This window comes from Caretta caretta, chromosome 2 (assembly GCF_965140235.1).
Source record: "Caretta caretta isolate rCarCar2 chromosome 2, rCarCar1.hap1, whole genome shotgun sequence".
Taxonomy (NCBI): domain Eukaryota; kingdom Metazoa; phylum Chordata; order Testudines; family Cheloniidae; genus Caretta; species Caretta caretta.
This window is the reverse complement of record NC_134207.1, coordinates 4784306-4803162: the sequence shown is the minus strand read 5'-3', so window position 1 is coordinate 4803162 and position 18857 is coordinate 4784306. Positions and strand designations below refer to the sequence as shown.

The 18857-nt window shown below is 48.8% G+C and overlaps 1 protein-coding gene across 3 annotated transcripts in view; it reads right to left on the bottom strand.

Annotated features, from left to right (window-relative positions):
• The window catches only part of ZC3H3 (zinc finger CCCH-type containing 3), a 349381-nt gene that overhangs the window by 53100 nt on the left and 277424 nt on the right, over positions 1 to 18857 (bottom strand). For all 3 annotated transcript variants that reach the window (XM_048841821.2, XM_048841824.2, XM_075124896.1), the window contains one exon: positions 308 to 492. In XM_048841821.2, the coding sequence (XP_048697778.2) occupies positions 308 to 492 (185 nt within the window). The remainder of the gene's footprint in view (positions 1 to 307; positions 493 to 18857) is intronic.

Here is an 18857-nt window from a genome sequence, read left to right as displayed (position 1 = left end):
TCTGAAGTCTTGTGGTACCTTTGACAAAATGGCTAGGGGTGTCCTGACGTTTGGGCTGTGATGGTCAGAACTCAAAAGTCGCAGCTTGAATTTCAGGCACCAGAGCAAATCTGAATTGACGACATTCAGGAAATTAGCTTAGCCAAAAAACCCCCAAAGAAACAGGATACAGCCAGATTCCTGAAACTACAGAGTAAATGCATCACACCATGTGCAGATGAAGAGGAGCCCTGATTGTTCCTCTACGAACCACAGACGAAAGGGATTTATGCAAAAGAAAGAATAGGAGTGTTTTAACTCCCCTTACCTCACTGCCTCCTCTCCCAGCCTCCTCCACTTCGGTGATGACCTGCTCTGGCTGGAGTCACCTGCGGTGCTGGGCTGTCTGGGGTGATGCTTTCTCTGGGGATGCTGGAGTTTGCACTGGGCGCCCTTCGGACAGATGCCGGTCTTGGAAAAGTCTGGGCACACCAGTGTGTGTTTCTTCTTGCACTGAAAAGAAAATTACACAAATCTGTGAAAAACATCCTGGCACTGCAGCTACATACAGAGATGTGAACAAACATAATGCCACTACTCGCTCTGCAATCTATCTGCAAGGAATGCTAATTAATAAAGGCTGTTTCCTTCAGGTGGCACCAACAGATCACTAAAGAAAATGGAACATGAGTTACCTGATGATTTCCTTTCTTCAGGCCAAGACATAGCGCTGTCCCTCTTTTCCTGCAAATCTGGTGGGCAGCTCAGACTTGTCCACTGGGTTCCAAATGCCTAGTCATTGAAATCCTTAACTTTATCCGTACCTAATTGTAAACTCTTGGCCATCAGGCTTTCCCCAGGAAGAGGCTATTATAGAGGGACCCAAAGAAGTTAACTTGGGTTGGGTGAGCTGGGGAAGATGTCAGTCCCAGAAAGGAAATTAATGACAAATTTTCCATCCTGGGATCATCACCTCTCCTCTCAGCTGGACATCTGGGATTCAGGAAGCAGCGAGGAAAAGTGACCAGGGAAGGAGTAATCAGCAGGAAAGAGTAAGTGTTCCCCCTCCTTAAAATTCACCTAGTTTGGGACCGTTGCCTGGAGCGCCTTCCCGCCAAAGAAGGCTGCTGGCAAGGTTTTGATCTGTTATGGAGGGTCCTCACTGCGGGGGGCGGGGAGGGTGTCAAAACTGCCTCGCCTGCCCCTTTCTACACTGCTAAATGGGAGGGGAATCCAAGCTAGATGGAAGGTGGGTTTCAGAGGTAGTCCGGAGGCAAGGTGGGGGGGGGACTCAAAAAACAGAAAAAAGGGTTCCAGAATAGCAACGGTTGAGAAGCACTGTGTAATGAAATCAGTGTCTGTAGCTACAGAGGCTTTAGAGATGCAGCACTTGATCCTTCTTGCTACTGACATTTCAGGTGCTTTCAAGCGCAGCCATTTGGGAGTGAAAGAAAACAAATAAAGAAGATGAGTTACTGGACAGTTCTACTAGGATGAATCTTAACAGTTCTTCTCACATCTAGCTCATACAACCCCTTTTCATTTGGGTGCTGAAGCTCTGGGGGAAACGAAGGCAGAGTGATTTACTGGAAGGTACTGAAGAGTTAACCTGCTGAGGGATTCCTTGGGAATATGCATCTTGTCCATGCAGGAAGGCTTGAGCCTTCTAAGAGCAACGATTTCAGAGACTTCTGGCCAAGGAGACTGTGGCCTGGAAGCCCGTCTTTACGGAGAAGAAAATACAGGGAATAGTTCAAAGGGATGGGCAGTGAGAGGTTGAGGCAATGTGGGTAGATCAAAGATCAGGAATACAGTCCGAAATGAGGGCCTGGATAGACATGTTGCTGTAGGGAACCTTGATACCATCAGAAAATCAAGCAGGAAGTTGAACAAAGCTGGGTTTGTGGCCCCATTTAGAGCTGAGATGCTAAAAGTGGAAAGTCTCAGGCCGAATCTAGGCTGTCCAGAAGAGAAGGCACACTGGGTTTCCTGGAGCTGACTGATTTCCATGGCAGATTTTCTGCAGCTCCTGAGAGGCTAGTCTCATTCCGGGAGCAGAACTCCAGATATTAATCCTCTAGGGGTGTGGAGAGGGAGGTTTGGCTCACTGCTGCCCCAAATATGCTTTACAAGCAGGGATGGTAGTGGATAAGGTGGGGAGTGCTGAGTAGTGGCGCTTTCTGTGCCACCGGAGGCAGAGAATCTGGTGCAAGGAGCCTGGCTAAGCCCCATGGACAACATGAACTATCTCCAGCGTTTGCAGGAATAGAGATGCAGTCCATGTGTTTCATATAAGAACGGCCACACTGGGTCAGACCAATCTTGCCCAGTATCCTCCCTCTGACAGTGGCCAATGCCAGAGCTTCAAGGGGAGAATACACAACAGGGTAATTTGGAGCGATCCACTCCTGTCTTTCCCCGCTGGCAGTCCGAGTTTTAGGGTCACCCCAGAGCATGGGGTTACCTCCCTGACCATCTTGGCTAATAGCCATTGATGGACTTCTCCGCTATGAGCTTAGCTAATTATTTTTGGAACGCAGTTACACTTTTGGCCATTACAACATCCCTTGGCAATGAGTTCCACAGGTTAATTGTGTGTTGTGTGAAAAAGTATTTCCTCTTGTTTGTATTATATCTGCTGCTTTGGTGCCTGTTAATTTCACCAGGTGACTGGAGGTTACTTACCGTAACTAGAAGTTCTTTGAGATGTGTGGTTCCTAACTGTATTGCACACATGGGGTAAACATACGTGCCACATGCCGAGTCCGGAGATTTTAAACAAGCAGCATCCAGTGGCCTGCACGTGCACAGTACATCTCGTGATCCCAAGCAAGGGTATAAGAGGCAGTGCAGGTCGACAACCTCTCAGTTCCTCTTCTTACTGCAAATCCAACCAGATCCAAAAGGTAGTGGAGAGCAGCAGGTAGTGGAGTACAGACAGGGACCGCGGTAACCTCCATTTCTTCTTCAAGTGCTAGTCCCTAAGCGTATTCCACACGTGGATGATTGGCAAGCAGTACTCAGACTGGAAGTGGGTGCCAGGAGGCTGGCAGCAAAGATGCTTGCAATTGCAGTTCCCACCATTGCATCCGTAGCAGAGACCTGGACCAGTGCATAGTGTCTAGCAAACGTGTATGGAGCCCCCGGTGGCTGCGCTGCATATGTCCTGCAGCAGGATTTCGTGCAGGCAGGCTACCCTGGCGGCCTGTGCTCTTGTGGAGTGGGCTGTTATACCACCAGGAAGCAGGATGTGAGCTAGCCTGTAGCACTTGATAATAGAGCCTGAAAAACACATACAAATTCTTTGAGAGAAGACAGCTTGGCCACGGGATCTTTCAGCAACGAAGAAGAGCTTCTGATGGGTTTGGTTCTTTACAGGTAAAAGGCTGGTGCACTCCTGATGTCGAGAGAGTGAAGTCCCTTCTCTTTGGGAGAAGCGTGGGGATTGGGGAAAATGACAAGTAACTAAATACACTGGTTAAGGGGGAATCTGGACACAACCTTGGGTAGAAATTTAGGGTGATGGCAAAGGGATACTTTTGTCCTTGTGAAATAATGTGAAAGGAAGGGCTGCTCTGATGGCTCCCAGTTTGCTGACCCTCCTAGCTGAAGTGATGGCCACTAGAAGTGCCACCTTTATGGATAGGTGGGATGTGGAACATGTGACTAAGGGTTCAAACGGAGGCGTAGTAAGTTTTCACAGCACAAGATGAAGATCCCATAGTAGTGTGGGTTTAACACCTGGCAGCAAGGCCTTGGTGAGGTCATTCATGAACTGAGCATAGTTGGGTGCGTGAAGACAGTGCCTGTCTACTGGAGGGAGGAAGGCATGAGTGGCTATGAGGCGGACTCATAACAAGCTGATTGAGAGACTAGACTTGTTTAGAGACAGGAGGTAATCTAAAACAATCAGGATGCTTGAGGGACTGACTGAGGCTGACTGTGCTATATTCAGGTGGAGAAGCATTTTCATTTAGCCGAACAACAGGTTCTGGTCAATTCTTTCCTACTCTGGGTAAGTATAGCCTGGACAGAGGAGAACAAGAGCAATCTACTTCCAATGCCCACCAAACACCAGGGCACGAGAGCTCTGACTGGGGTGTTTGCCCCTGCCCCTGTCCTTTGTGAGGAGATCTGGGAAGGGGTGGATCCTGACTGGAGGGTGGGCTGACACTGACAGAAGCTCTGGGAACCCAAACTACCTGGGCCAACAAGGAGCTTGAAGCATGACACAGGCCCGGTCATGACATGTCTTTCTCAGCACCTGTGGGAGCCGGGGGATGGGAGGAAAGGCATATCCGAAACCGCTTGTCCATGAGAGTAGGAGAGTACTGCCTTGGGAGTTGTGGCCTATGGCTTCCCTGGAACATAGTGGGAGGTTTTTGTTCGTTTGCGATGCAAGGCGGTCCCACAGAGGTGTGCCCCACCGCGTGAAGATGTCAGTCAAATGGAGTCATGGATTTCCCACTCATGGTCTGCTGAGAAGTGGCGGCTGAGGTCACCTGCTAAGTAGCTGTGAATAACCACGCTGTATGCTGCCTGGATGGTGGTGATGGGCCCAATGCACCAGTTTCAAAGCCCGGCTGCCTCCAGACAAAGGAGATCTCGCTCCTCCCTGTTTGTTTGTGTAGACCATGGCAGTGATACTGTCTGACATCACTTGGATGTGAAGGGAGACAAGGAGTGGGAGGAAGGCCTTGCATGCGAAGGGGATTGCCTGCAGCTCCAGGATGTCGATATGTAGCCTGCCTCCTACGTGGTCCACGTGCCCTGTGCAGTATGACTGTTGAGGTAGGCACTCCACCCCAGAAGGGACACCTCTGTTACCATGGTGGCACTGGGAGTGGAGTGGAGAAGGGAACTCCCACTTGTACCTTGTCAGGGGACCACCAAGCCAAGGAGACAATGATCCTGGTGGGAATGGTCACCTTGGAATTGATGTGGTGTTTGTGGAGTGGGTAGACTGAATTGAGCCAGGCCTGCAGGCAACACAGATGAAGGCTGGCAAAGGCTCTCACCTAAGTACACACTGCCATTTGACCTTGGAGTGATAGGCACAGAGAGGGTAAGCAGGACTCAACTAAAACATCAAAAGTGGCCCCTAGCAGCAGGCTGGAAATGGGTTGCAGTCGTGGTGGTAGAGGGGCCAAAACATGAGGCCTCTGAGCCTCTGTTGCTTATGAGGAGGCTCAGCAGGACGCTGGTAGAAGGATGCATGAGGAGAAGGAGGAGGTGGTGGTGGTGGTCTTGGTTTATAGGTCTGTCTCTTATGCATCCTCCTTGGGGCCCAGGGAGCAGAGGGCAGACCCTGAGTCCTTTAATGAGTGGAGAGAGTCATCAGTCTTCTTGTTAAAGAGGTTGGACTTGTCAAAGGGAAGATCTGGAATAATGTTCTGTACCTCTCTGGGGAAGCCTGAGGATTGCAACCATTAATCCTTCTCATAACAATACCAGTGGCCAAGTTCCTGGATGCTGTATCTGCTGTATCAACTGCAGCCTGAAGAGCTGTTTTCATCACTAGCTTGCCCTCCTTTAAGAGGGAGAGGAAGTGGGTTCCATCATCAGAGAAAAAAGTTTGTCTTAACAGGCCGTCAGCCTACAGTAGTTATTAAAGTCATATTTGGAGAGAAGGGCCTGGTAATTGGCGAGGGGGAATTACAAGCCCGCAGAGGAGAAAACTTCTCTCTCCCAGAGGTCCAGTTTCTGGGACCCCTTGTCTGGTGAGGTGATCCTTAGGTATTGAGACCTCTTACATTCCGTAGCAGCCTGTGCCACCAAGGAGTTGGGAGCAGAGTGGGAGAACAGAAATTCAGCCCCCTTTGCTGCAATGACATTTCACAGAGCCGCTCAGCCTTTGTAGGTGTAGGGGCACAGGATGCTGGGGTGCACCACACTAAGCTCACTGTTCCAATAGGGCCTCGTTGACTGGGACAGCCACCTTACCTGGGCTCCGAGGCTGCAGAATGTCCAGCAGTTGGCGCTGTGGGTCTGGGACTTCTTCCAGAGATATCTGGAGACCACCAGCAACTCTGTAATAAGTCCTGATGCTGTCTACGGTTGTTTGGTGGGGATAGGGAAAGAGAGACAGCATCATCTGGAGAAGAGGAGATTCCTGTCAGAACCATCAGTACCTGCGGTTCCAGTTTGACATCCTCCTCCTCATACACTGACGGAACCAGTTGTTGATGCATAGGAGAGGAGTGGTAAAGATTACTGAGTGGGTCCTGGACATCTGGTATAGGGATCCCATGGCCCCCAAAAGGGCCAGAAAGAGGGGCCAACCATTTGAGGAGGACTCCATGGAATGGAGAACCATTGGTCCCCAGGGAGGTCATGTCCATGAGGGTAATGACCATGAGTCCTGGATCGCCCGTCTGGACTTGGCTCTCTTCAGGGGGTATGAAGGAGGGATCGACTAGTCAGATCCATCTGAACCTGAAAATTGCTCCCGTTGGAACAGCAGAGTTGTTGGTACTGAAGCAATCCTGTCTGATGGTTGTAAGTGAGATGGTCCCTGAGATGCCGAAGTAGGATCATCTACTAGTGTAGCAGTGTCCCTTAGGAAGGCTGGGCTAGGGAAGAGGGGAGACTGCGGGCAGGGGAGGAAAATATCCTCCAGTGCTGTGTAACTATCCGTGCGTCCTGTTGGGGGCAGGAGGGTGTTCCAATGGTTGGCACAAATGTTACCAGCACACCCCGAGTCGTGGTGTGTTCTTTGGGTGGACATGTTGGTGTCACTGAGTCCAGACCTGCACCTGTGGATGGGACTGGTGGGTGATGGCATTTATGCTTCAGTACTGAAATCACCAAAAGAACTAACAAATCCTTCCTCCTGCACACTTTACCCTCACCTTCCAGCCTAGGGTTGCTTTGTTTTTTTTTAATTTACTTTTTATTTTTGCAGGACCTGTTCCTTAGGTTCTCAGCATCAGGCTCGCCTGCCTTCAATAGACTCAGGTAAGGAGCAGGTCTCTTAGAGGGATCTGTCCTTCAGCCCATGAGTGCCTCATGCTCTCAAGGGAAGCCCTGGAGGAAGAGTCTTTGGGCTTCTGCACTGAAGGCTCTGGTCCAAAGCATGCACTCAGAGGGGTACTACTTGTGGGATGAGACCAGACAGAGAGGTCTCCCTAGCCTGGACTGGAGAGCAGCCTCATGGCCTTCTCTATTAAGTATTTTCAAAAGCAAAGCTCATGGGCTTCACGAGTTCTCAGTAGAGAGAAGCGATAGATGCTGTACTTCACTGAAACGTGTCTCACCCAGACAACAGAGGCACCGTTAATGTTCTTCACTTGACAGAAAAGGATCTGGGACAGGAGATGTAGTTTTGAAGTCCAGGACTCTGGCCATAGTCCCAGACCACGGGGAAAGATTCCTTACTCTGGGGAAGTAAAAAAAAAAACAAAAAAACAAACACTAAACTATACTAAAAACTATAAGGATACTAAGCTAACAAATAACTATTTACCACCTTTATTTGAAGAGTCTCTGAAAGATGAAAGAGAGAGGCCACTAGGCTCTGACTCAGTCAGAAGGAACTGAAGGGGTGTCAACCCCCACTGCTGTTTATACCCTGACTCGAGAGCATGAGGCGATCTACTGCACATGTGTGGGCGAATGGACACTAGCTGTTAAATCTCCTGACTTGGGTGCATACGTACCCCACGAGTGGAATACTCATAAGGACAGCACTCAAAGAGTCACTCCAGGACTCTGCATTGTGAGAAAGGGTAAACAACACTTCTCTATTTACTTTCTCCACACCGTTCATGATTTCATAGACCTCCATCATATCCCCCTTAGTTGTCTCTTTTCTAAGCTAAACAGCCCAAATCTTTTTAGTCTTCCTGGTATGGAAGCTGGTCCATACCCTTGATCATCTTTGTTGCCCTTCTCTGAACCTTTTCCAGTTCCACTATTTCCTTTCTGCGATGGAGCAATCAGAACTGGACACAGTATTCAAGGTGTGGGCACACTATGGATTTATACAGTGGCCGTTTCGGATTAGCAAGATCCAGGACAATCATATCTAACCAACAATTTCCCCTCCTTAGATCACAAACACCCCCCTTTACTATTAAAACTCCCAGGTTTTGCAGTGCCTCCAGCTAGGACAATGAAATGAGACTGGGCAGCCTGCCTTTCTGTGTACAGCCAGTTTTATTTTCTAGCTCTAATTCACTAGCTCAGAGCTCTTATTGTGCTGGGTTTTCAGCCCTGCAAGGGACGTGTCAACTGGGGGACTTGTGGGGAAGTGTTTAAATTGACACTTAGAAAAATTCTTCCCTTGAGCTCCCAGCATCACTTGGATCTTTCCCAGACTGACCTCCATGCCCCAAAACATCCCCCTGATTCTGAGCAAGGCATTTGCTAGCACTGGCTGGGTTGGAAGAGACCAGGCTGTAGTGATGGGCCTCATCTGCGTATCTGGGAACTGCAGATCATTCCTCCTCACCAGCCCCCAAACTGGCTCCATATATCCATTGAACAGGAAGGGAGACAGGATGGAGCCTTGTGGGACCTCAGGTGAGGATAAGGCAAAATTGCCTAACACCACTCTCTGGGAACGGTCATTTAGGAAGGAACAGAGCCACCCAAGAACAGCCACATCCATTCCTGCTATGGTCTGCTTTCGAAGCAACTACACCTCATGACCAATGTGCCATCTTCTCTGTACTCAGGTCTGCATCCAGACCAACAAGCATCAAGGAGATCTGAGGCATCTAGGTATTCAGAACTGTCTCAATGAAAACGGAAGATCAGATCCTGGATGATAGTTAGTCAGTTCATCAGCATGAAGAGATTGTTTCTTTAGCACATTCCTAGTTGTGCTTCATATCATTAGGGCTACATTTTTACGTATGTGCATACAAAAATGCACAGGCATAATCTGTTCAATTATTGCAATTACACACACAGAGACAATAACCTAGCATGGAAATGAATAATTAGACATCCAGCTGGTCATTTGCACATGCAGCTGCAGTAACTATGTGAGCAAACCATGCAGACACAGTCATAAAGAAATCTCATATTCCAAAGCATGAACTAGAGAAGCCCTAAGGCTGCAAACCTGATGGCTGCATGTGACCATAATACTGTAGAGCAATCATAGAATCATAGACTTTAAGGTCAGAAGGGACCATTATGATCATCTAGTCTGACCTCCTGCACAACGCAGGAGAATCTCACCCACCAACTCCTGTAACAAACCCCTAACTTATGCCTGAGCTACTGAAGTCCTCAAATCATGGTTTAAAGACTTCAAGGTGCAGAGAATCCTCCAGCAAGTGACCTGTGCCCCATGCTGCAGAGGAAGACAAAAAAACCCAGGGCCTCTGCCAATCTGCCCTGGGGAAAAATTCCTTCCCGACCCCAAATATGGTGATCAGCTAAACCCTGAGCATGTGGGCAAGACTCACCAGCCAGACATCCAGGAAAGAATTCTCTGTAGTAACTCAGATCCCACCCCAGCTAATATCCCATCACAGACCATTGGGCATATCTACCGCTAATAGTCGAAGATCAATTAATTGCCAAAATTAAGCTATCCCATCATAGCATCTCCTCCATAAACTTATCGAGCTTAGTCTTGAAGCCAGATATGTCTTTTGCCCCCACTGCTTTGCTTGGAAGGCTGTTCCAGAACTTCACTCCTCTGATGGTTAGAAACCTTCGTCTAATTTCAAGTCTAAACTTCCTGATGGCCAGTTTATATCCATTTGTTCTTGTGTTCACATTGGTACTGAGCTGAAATAATTCTTCTTCCTCCATGGTATTTATCCCTCTGATATATTTATAGATAGCAATCATATCTCCTCTCAGCCTTGTTTCGCCTAACCAAAAGAAGACAAGCTCTTTGAGTCTCCTTTCATAAGACAGGTTTTCCATTCCTCGGATCATCCTAGTAGCCCTTCTCTGTACCTGTTCCATGTTTAAGAAGGATGAATTCAATGTAATGCAACTTTTATTTCAGCATTTGTACTGAGGATTTGCATTATTACAACTGATTATATACAGATAAGCCATTCAAACAACCACTTTAAAAAGTATGTTACCTGTCCAAAATGGTTACAGATCATAAGAGGAAAAATACACCATTGTGAAAATAACCTGTCCTCCAGTACTGGCTTGGCCCTGTATCCAGACCTGAGTTCACCAACAATAACTTACAGCTGACCTGACTAGGAGGGAAAGGGTAACCACAGAGTTGTTCATTTGAGGACCTGGTGGGCTGAGCTTTGGGCGCACTTGGGGGAGAAAGAATGCATGTTCAAAAGCCCTGGCCAAGTGGAAAGGCGACAGTCCACTGATGTTTATTGGTCCGACTACAGCTGTATCACATAGGACAAAAAACACTTTCTCCTATTGAGCCCAGGGACAATGCCCCTTCCCAAGCCCTGCGTCCCACAGTGATAATACTCCAGCATTTTACAGCATCTTTCACACAGACTGTCCCCCTCAGTTTCCAGAGTTAAACAACAAACTGCAGCAGAGGGAAATAGAAATTTGCAGGCCCCAGGAAGGAAGAAGAGAGCATTTCAGAGATTTCCAAATAGGGGGCTGGGCGAGTCAGTCAGGTGGATTAACATCTTCCTAATTTACATCTCTCCATGCAAACGCCCCTCCCTTTGAGCAAAACTCTGTGCTAACATATTCACTTATTCAAAGAGTCAACAGAAAAGTTGGCCAGCGCTAATCGAAAAAGCCTTCTAATGCTGCCAACAGGAAAGCAAAGCATGAACATCTCTCTGAGCCACCCAAGCTTTGTTCATGCCCACCATGCGGAAATCCTGACTACTTATACCCATTTGATGTTACGTTCTGCCTTTGGGTTCCAAACATGGTTTATTACCTTCTCTTCTGCTCTCATTTTGAGTAGCCAGGTGCACTCAGGAGTCACAAACACATACTAAACAACAATACACACTAGCAACCTGAGCTAGATAATACACAACACAGCAGCATTTCAAATATCTTTACACAGCCTCTTCTCTTACAGCGAAGTCCTATATATCTTTTTATAGCAAAGTCATTCCCTTGCTCCACCAGAACACCTTCTGTCCTCACCATGGTTGACAACACATTAGCAACGACAGCAAAATATGGTCTCACCTCTCGTGGGGATAGATCCATAGAGTAGCAAAAGGCTTCCCCACAACCAGGATTACAATCTGCACATTGCACTCAATGGAATTTCCTCAGGCCCTTTTCCCTTCTCCGTGAATGGAACTGCATTTGAGCTCTCTCTAAGGAGGTCCTTCCGTGTTAGCACGTGAACATGCCCCTCAGTAGGACAGAACAAAGCTTCTGGCTTTTTTTTCCAAGTGACTTTGGGGTATTAGGCCAATCCCCACTGGTGACCTCTGGAATTACTCAGCACTCCATTTGACAGGTACAAGCAGTGACAGATCAAGGGTGTCTCTCTCTGAAAGGGAAGAGGGGCTTTGTGTTTCTACAGCCCAGCAGGGATTGCTGCAGTTGACAAGCAACCAAAGAGGTCATCAACTAGAGGCAGAGGATATTGTTAAACAGCAGGAGAGCTGGGGATCTGGGATGAAACAGACATCAGCGACAGTGGAGAAATGGCCAGAAATTGAAAACATGAAAACCAGGGTAACACCCTGCAGGAACAACATAAGGCAGAGCAGCAGCAAACCACTTTACAAGCCCAGATGCTGTAAAATCCACAGAGATGGCTCTAGCGGTTTTTCACTCTACCTCAGAGTGATTCTCTGACAAAGGAAAAAATAACCCTAGTGGTTCATTTAAAGTGCAGCAGGCCCCCTGCAAAATGGAGAATGGAGTTACACTGGTCCGAGCTCCAGGACTTGCTGTACTCCAAGAGTGGACTAGTGCTGGAAAAGAATCACTAGAGCAGTGAAACTCAGACCTCAGTGGTTCCGCAGCCACATTAGTGATCAACATTACCCAAAAGAGTCACAGTCGTGTGAATTTAGTGTTTCATTTACTAGAGTTCTATATGATCATGGCAGGGGAAATACTTAGTTTTTATACATACATATATTATTCTCACAGCAAAATGACCAAGTATCGTTAATAACCTAGTAAAAGCCTCCTGATTGGTTCATAATTAAATCACAGGGGTTTAATATCACATGCTGCAAAGAACTGCAGGAGATACATTAAACTAGAGTCACTTGTGGCTCGCAAGCCTCAGTCTCACGGCACTAGAGAGACCAATGCTGGGCTGACAGAGCAGCAAGATCCTACGTGTTGCCAGGACTAGACACAAATCCTTTCACCCAGGTGAAAGCTTGCAACAACACTAGTCATGGTATGAGGCAGGATGCCGGACATATAAAATCCACACCCACCTTTGGAATACACACAGGGACCATCCCTCGAAGAGGAACCCTTCCATTCGGCTTACAGAACTTCTTCAATGCCAACATTTTAGCAGCTGCTACCTCCTGAACCCCTGGAGCTAGAAATCAAAGGTTTAAAACCAGCTTGGAGTTGGAAGCCCAGCTTTCGAATGACCTGGGACATTTCTTTGTAACTAGTAGTTCCTGAGACTTTGGCTGCTGGAATTCGATGGAAAAGGCGAATATCAAAAGTGCTTTGGGAAGGCTGGGACACTACAGCCAATTGTGGATCAGTGAAAAGAAAGAAAAGGAAAGTCAATCCTTGTAGTGCTTTAAAATAAAGTGAAGCAAAATTAGCCATGAACCTGCCCTGAGTGCATCCTATGAGAAATCTAAGAGATAAGTAAAGTAAGGTAAGGAGGTTACTAACTAGTGGGGTCGGGGATGAAAAAATACAGAGGTATTTACTAAGACGACTAAACAACAGACTAGCAAGCCTTTGCTCCAGTCTGTGTCTTGCTGAAGGTGGACTGTCTGTATGAAGGGACATTAGACACCAGATTACGGGCTCCTTGGGTTCTGAATCCTGCTATCCCTTCCCACCCGTTATGCTCTGTTCATCAGCAGTCTCCTTGCAGTTCTGCAAAGCTGTTTAGTCTCTCTCTTGTCATGTACTTTTAAGCACTCAGTCTGGAGGCAATGGCTTTTGCTTGATAGATCACAGTGGAGGGTGCTGCTCAGCCACAAATTATAGGGTTCGAATGGTCTATTGAATAGATCAGGGGTTTCAAAACCAGGAACTCATGTATTTCAATCCCAGCTCTGACAGACTCCCCATGTGCCTTAGGCAAATCCCCTAGTATCACTGTGCCCCAGGTTCCCTGGCTTTAAAATGGGGGATAAAAACCCTGCCTGTCCAGACGTGTTGTGAGGCTCCATCAGCTCGTTTTCATGCAGCATCCTGAAGCGCTGGATCATCTGGGGCTGCCTGCAGATTTTGCTCTATTTCCTTGGAATCTAAAGTTTCACTAAAAAAGTCTCTTGCACTTTTGGTTGCCAAAAGCCACAGTGACATCACTGACACCCCGTTAAAATGCTGAGCCTGCAGCCAAACCGACTGAAACAGCAGCACTGAGAGGGCATGAACTTTACACAGATTAGAGCTGGAAAAAACCCTTTAGGCCTTAGCTCATCTAGTCCGTAGCCAGGAAACCAGTGCAAGATTGTTCCCTGCCGTGCATCCTCCGGGCTTGTACTAATTGTCCCATGGTGGGGCTTCCTTTACTCCTGCTGGGAGACTTTCCCACAGTTTAATTCCTCCCATATCCCATTCATTTCATTAGGGTGTTCACTTGGAAGCCATTTAAATGCCAGCTCTTGACCATGTCAGTGCCAGAAGTACCCAGGCACTGTGCTTATCCAGCAGGGCTGGATGGTTCATCCACACCCTGACCTCCCATCCCCTGGAAAGGATGCTCCTAGGAATAAAGCTATGGATTATATCAAAAATCAGAGAGTTGGAAAATCAAGGTGAGCAGGGCTGGGTGCCTGACCATCCTCTGTAGCAGCTGACAGTGCCCTCCAGCCAATGTTACAGAACAAATTCTTTTCCTCTGCAACACCTTTCAAGGTATGTCTACACTGCAGGCTTCTTTTGGGGGGGGGCATGTCGAGTACATACACACCTGGGCTGCTAGCACAGGTGTGAATAGCAATGTGGCCAGTGAGACAGCTTAGGCAAGTAAAGACACGCCATAGGGGTGTGGGTATGGCCATGAGTACACACCCTACACGGCTCTCTGCTCACCCTAATTCCCCATCTACACTGCTGTTTTTAGCAGTGCAGTGTCCTGCTCTGCAGCCTTTCCTCCCTGCAGCAGGGAAAGGCTGAGCCCTTCCCAGCTGCCTTCCCCCGCCAGAGCGTTTCCTCCGTGCAGTGAAAGACTCTGGCAGCAGGGACCTGCTGAAGCTTTTCTGCACTGCCCCCACCAGAGCCTTTCACTGACACACGTAACTCTACACCGCAGTGTGGACGCAGCTTGCTTTTCACTGGGGCAAGCTGCTACACATCCCCTCTGTGCTGCTGCCCATGGTGTGTCGTGTAGAAAGTCTCAGAAGATGGTTTCTAAGAGCTTTACAAAACTAACATTCAACCTCATAACATTATTAGAAGGTAAGTAAAATAAATGCTACACACAGGTCATTTTGCTCACCGGTGAAATGCAACCAGTTCTTGATAGGAACACAGAGGCTGTTTAAACATCCACATATCAGACTATGGCAGGAAGCCAAGAATATTGTATCAAAATGAAACTGCCGTGGCAGTGGATGTAGAGAGAATGAGATTACTGGAGTTGGCATTAGGCTGAACTCCGGGGCTAACTTTCCTCCTCCTACACAAAACACCATAGGATCTTCAACAATGGCAAAGGTTCAGGACTTGGGCTTTCCGTCTCCACCAAAAGAGAGAGAAAGGGAACTCGCAGGACGTATCAAAACTGGAGCTAAGGAGTGAACAGTTTTGACTCTGATGATAATGGGAAATTATTTCCTTTATTTTAGTTCACATATGGACATAGCATTTCCTGGCTGGTTGGCACTCTCTTACGTGAGGGAATGCTCCAAAGTTTACCGGTCGGTTCATTCAGCTCTACCGTACACGCCCACTAGCAGAGAGTTCTCTCTCTAATATTTACCATACATTTGCTCTCCATATGTTTTGGGGATGATGCCGCCGTGAAAGCCACGCTTTGCTTTCAAGCCAGTGCGTTACTTGCCATTGGCCACTATCACATCTTTGCTCTGAGAGATTCACATTCCGCCAACACGCAGACCTTGGACTGGAATAGCTAGAGGGCATAAGAAAGCAAGACCTGTACTCCCCATCTCACCACCGTAAAGGATGCAGTATGTTTTCCAAGAAGTGCACGTGGAGAGTTAGCCAGGAGATTCCTTTGGCAAAATTCCCATGTAGTGCTTTATACATATGAAGTGTTGTGTTCTCACTTGCCCATTCACTCTTTGTAGGATCACCACAGGGATTTTCACACACAGAAACCATGTTATGCCGTTACCATGAATAACAGCCTTTCAGCTGTTTTGCAGAAGGCGAAAAACACTACGTCCGGCGGAGCTGGGATACATTCACTCTCTCTCACATTGATACAGTGCATTCCATCCCCAAGGATCCCACTGCTTCGTAATAGACAGAGCAGAATCCCTTCACTTCATACATCGCTGCCACTCATCGAACATTATTTGTTCCATTTATTCAGTCAATTTCATACTGTTCAAATTATTCAGTGTTCCCCCATTTACAAATATATTTGTAAATTAATCATTATAATCACTTGTATTACAGTAGTACCGAGAGGGCGGCCCCGCTGTGCTGGGTGCTGTATAGACACACAGCGCCAGACTGGCTCTACCTCAAAGCATGTACAGTCAAAAAGACACGGCAGTCAGAGGGTGGGAGGCGAAATGGAAACACGGACAAGTGACATGGCTTATGTAAGGTCACACGGCTGGTTAGCAGCAGAGCTCAGAACAGACCTCAGGCCTCCAGTCCAGTATTCTACCCACTGGACCATGTGGTCACCCCAAATCAAAGTAGCAATCTGATAAACTTCATTATTTTTTTCATATTAAACCCAGCTGTACCCCCCTCCCCCTTATTTGCCCATCTCTACCTATCACTGAAGGGCAGCCACCTCGGCGGTGGGATGTGGGTGGCAGCACAGAACAGTTTGGGAGGGAATGTGAAAAACGACAGGATGCAGTTGAAATGGCAGCGTCAATGATCGAAGCTGGAATGTGCACGATAGCAGGGTTCAAACCCCCAGCACTTGTGAAGAATACCATAGGATCTTTAAGGATGCCAGGTGGTTGGGACCACATTCTATGTCTTGCCACTGCTAGGCCAGGGCACTTGTTCAATGGTGACGGAGGGAAGAGCACCACCCACTGAATTCCTTCCTGCCACACCTGGGTTCTCCTTGGCGGTCTCTCAGTGAAGTACGGACCGGGTCCAGTCTTTTGGAGGTGACGAGACCTGGAAAGCTCACAACCCCATGGGGCAGATACAGATATGCCTTAACATATAGGTCATTTCAGCACACTGCTCAATGGCTTGGGGGCGCACTATTTGCTGGGAATCAAGAACAATGTTCTTCTTAACAGCCTCTAAATGTGGACATTTCTTCCCAGCACGTCAGCACACAGTTCAAAATACCTACAGGGGACGGCGTTGTGCCCTGGCATATTCGCAAGGCTCTCACCCCTTCTCTTCCACTTCCCATCTGCAAACAACACCTCATGGCTTTTGTCACCTACTGGGGTAACCCCAATGGAAGGTGACTTTTGTGGCCAAGGAACTCCCTATGTTTACTTTACCAAGTTAAATCCCCACCACCCCAAATAACCCTCCGCCTCTCCAGTTATAAATCTCTACGCTAATAATTGCATTAGGGTATCCTGATTGGCGCCTTTTCCAGTACAGACTTTATAAAGAAAACAAACCGCATGTAACTAATTCCAAGGTTGGGTGCTGGGCTCAGGTTTCTAATTATTTTTCCAAGCCATTCTTAGCTTGGCTGTGCTATGCTATGACACCATGCTTGGCCATCTTTCCACAGCATTGCAGGCCTGCTCTGGCCCTCTCTCCGTGCACCTGTCAATCAGCTTAGCCTGTGACCACAGGGCAGGGAGAAGGCCAGGGAAGTGGGGCAGGGATTGTGCTGAAGTTCTGTGCACTCTGATCTGCAGAGCAAAGCCCTGCTCGCTTTCCAGCTGAGGATGGTGGGGTATGAAGAAGCCCCTTTGGGAGGGGAAGAGCGACGTGAGATGTTCTGCTCTTGCCTGGGGTATTAAAGCCAGATAAAACATAAGGATTGGGTTACAGTAAACCTGCTTGCTGCCCCGCACATGTCAGTTGAGGTGAAGAGGAGGACTGGGTTTAGGATGGCAAGGGAGCAACCTCATTCGTTGGGTCATCTGATCCCTTCCACCTGTCAGTGCGACTAATTATACCCACAGCGGGATCCCGGCCAACTAGCAGGTTGTACCATAAAAAGAGAAGACGATCTGGTCATTCTCAGAAGAGTTACGTGGAGATTCCAAAAAACCAGAGACCTCCCCAAAAAGGTTGGGGTGCGGGAGGGAATGCAGTGTGCAGGAAGGGGCTCAAGGCAAGGGGTTGGGGCGGAGGAGGGGTGCGGAGTGCGGGAGGGAACTCAGGGGAGGGGGCTCAGGGCAGGGGGTTGGGGGGCAAAGGGCAGGAGGGGTTCGGGGTGCAGGCTCCGGCCTGGCTTACCTGGAGCGGCTCCAGGATGGCAGCGGGGACAGGGCAGGCTCCCTGCCTGCCTGCCCTGGCCCCACGCTGCTCCCGGAAGTGGCTGACACCACGTCCCTGTGGCCCCTGGGGGAGGGGGGGAGCAGAGGGCTCCGCGCGCTGCCCTCACCTGTGGGTACCTCCCCCAAATCTCCCATTGGCCGCAGTTCCCTGTTCCTGGCCAATGGGAGCTGCAGGAGGCGGTGCCTGCAGGCGAGGGCAGCGTGCAGAGCCCTCTGCTCCCCCCTCCCCCAGGGGCTGCAGGGAGGTGGAGCTGGCCACTTCCAGGAGCGGCGCGGGCCCCACGGGGGTGGCAATCCCATGGGCTGGCCCCAAAGCCCTGACAGGCCGTAGTTCGCCCACCCCTACTCTGAAAACTTCCACAGTCTGGGGGGTATCAGCTCAGACCCAGCTCAAGTTGTAGGTTAGTATTTTCCCTAGTGCTTTTCATGCCCCAGTCTGCTGAGGCCAACTGACACAGCTCCCTGCGGAGCTGGCCGGGAAGGTCATTGGTCAGCCACATGGGGCTCCCTCGCCCTTCGAGAGGGCGCCTTCCGCCCCAGCCTGGGCCCACTGTGCATCTCAGCTGGGACTCTGCCTCCACACTGGAGCCCAATGAACTCTGGGTGAAATTCAAGGTCTTGCTCACTACGCACAAAGCCTTAAATCGTCTAGAGCGCAGCTGCCTCGGAGACCGTCTGCTTCTTCCTCTGCCCTGCATCAGAGCACTGAAGCAAACCCTGCCAAGGAAGAAACTGGAGGGCACTAGCTGCTCTTGATGGCCAGCTCTCATTTCTCCTGGGAACCCCCTTCCACCTGGAATTTGGTGAAGTTCAAGACCTCTAGACCAAATCCTCACAAAGCCACTGGCTTAGTTTCCCCCCTCCCTCATCTTTGGCTGCATCCTTCTTGATTTGCCCATTTTAGACTCCTTGTGCCAATGGGATGGGGGTGAGGGGTTTACCGATTATTAGCTGCTTATGTATGGGAATGACTGATGCCTTAATATAACCCATGTACAATGTGCCCAGAGGCAATGGTGATGGTCGCCATACAAATGGCTGAAACAAATAAACACAATACTGACAAAATAGCTGAGCTGGCCCTGCCACTATCTACTCACAGGGCGCTTTGGCATTGGCGGTGGGCTCGGAACGCCACGACTGCCCAGCAGGCGCATGTGGGGAGGTGTCGGACAGAGACAAGGGCAGCACGGCCACCTA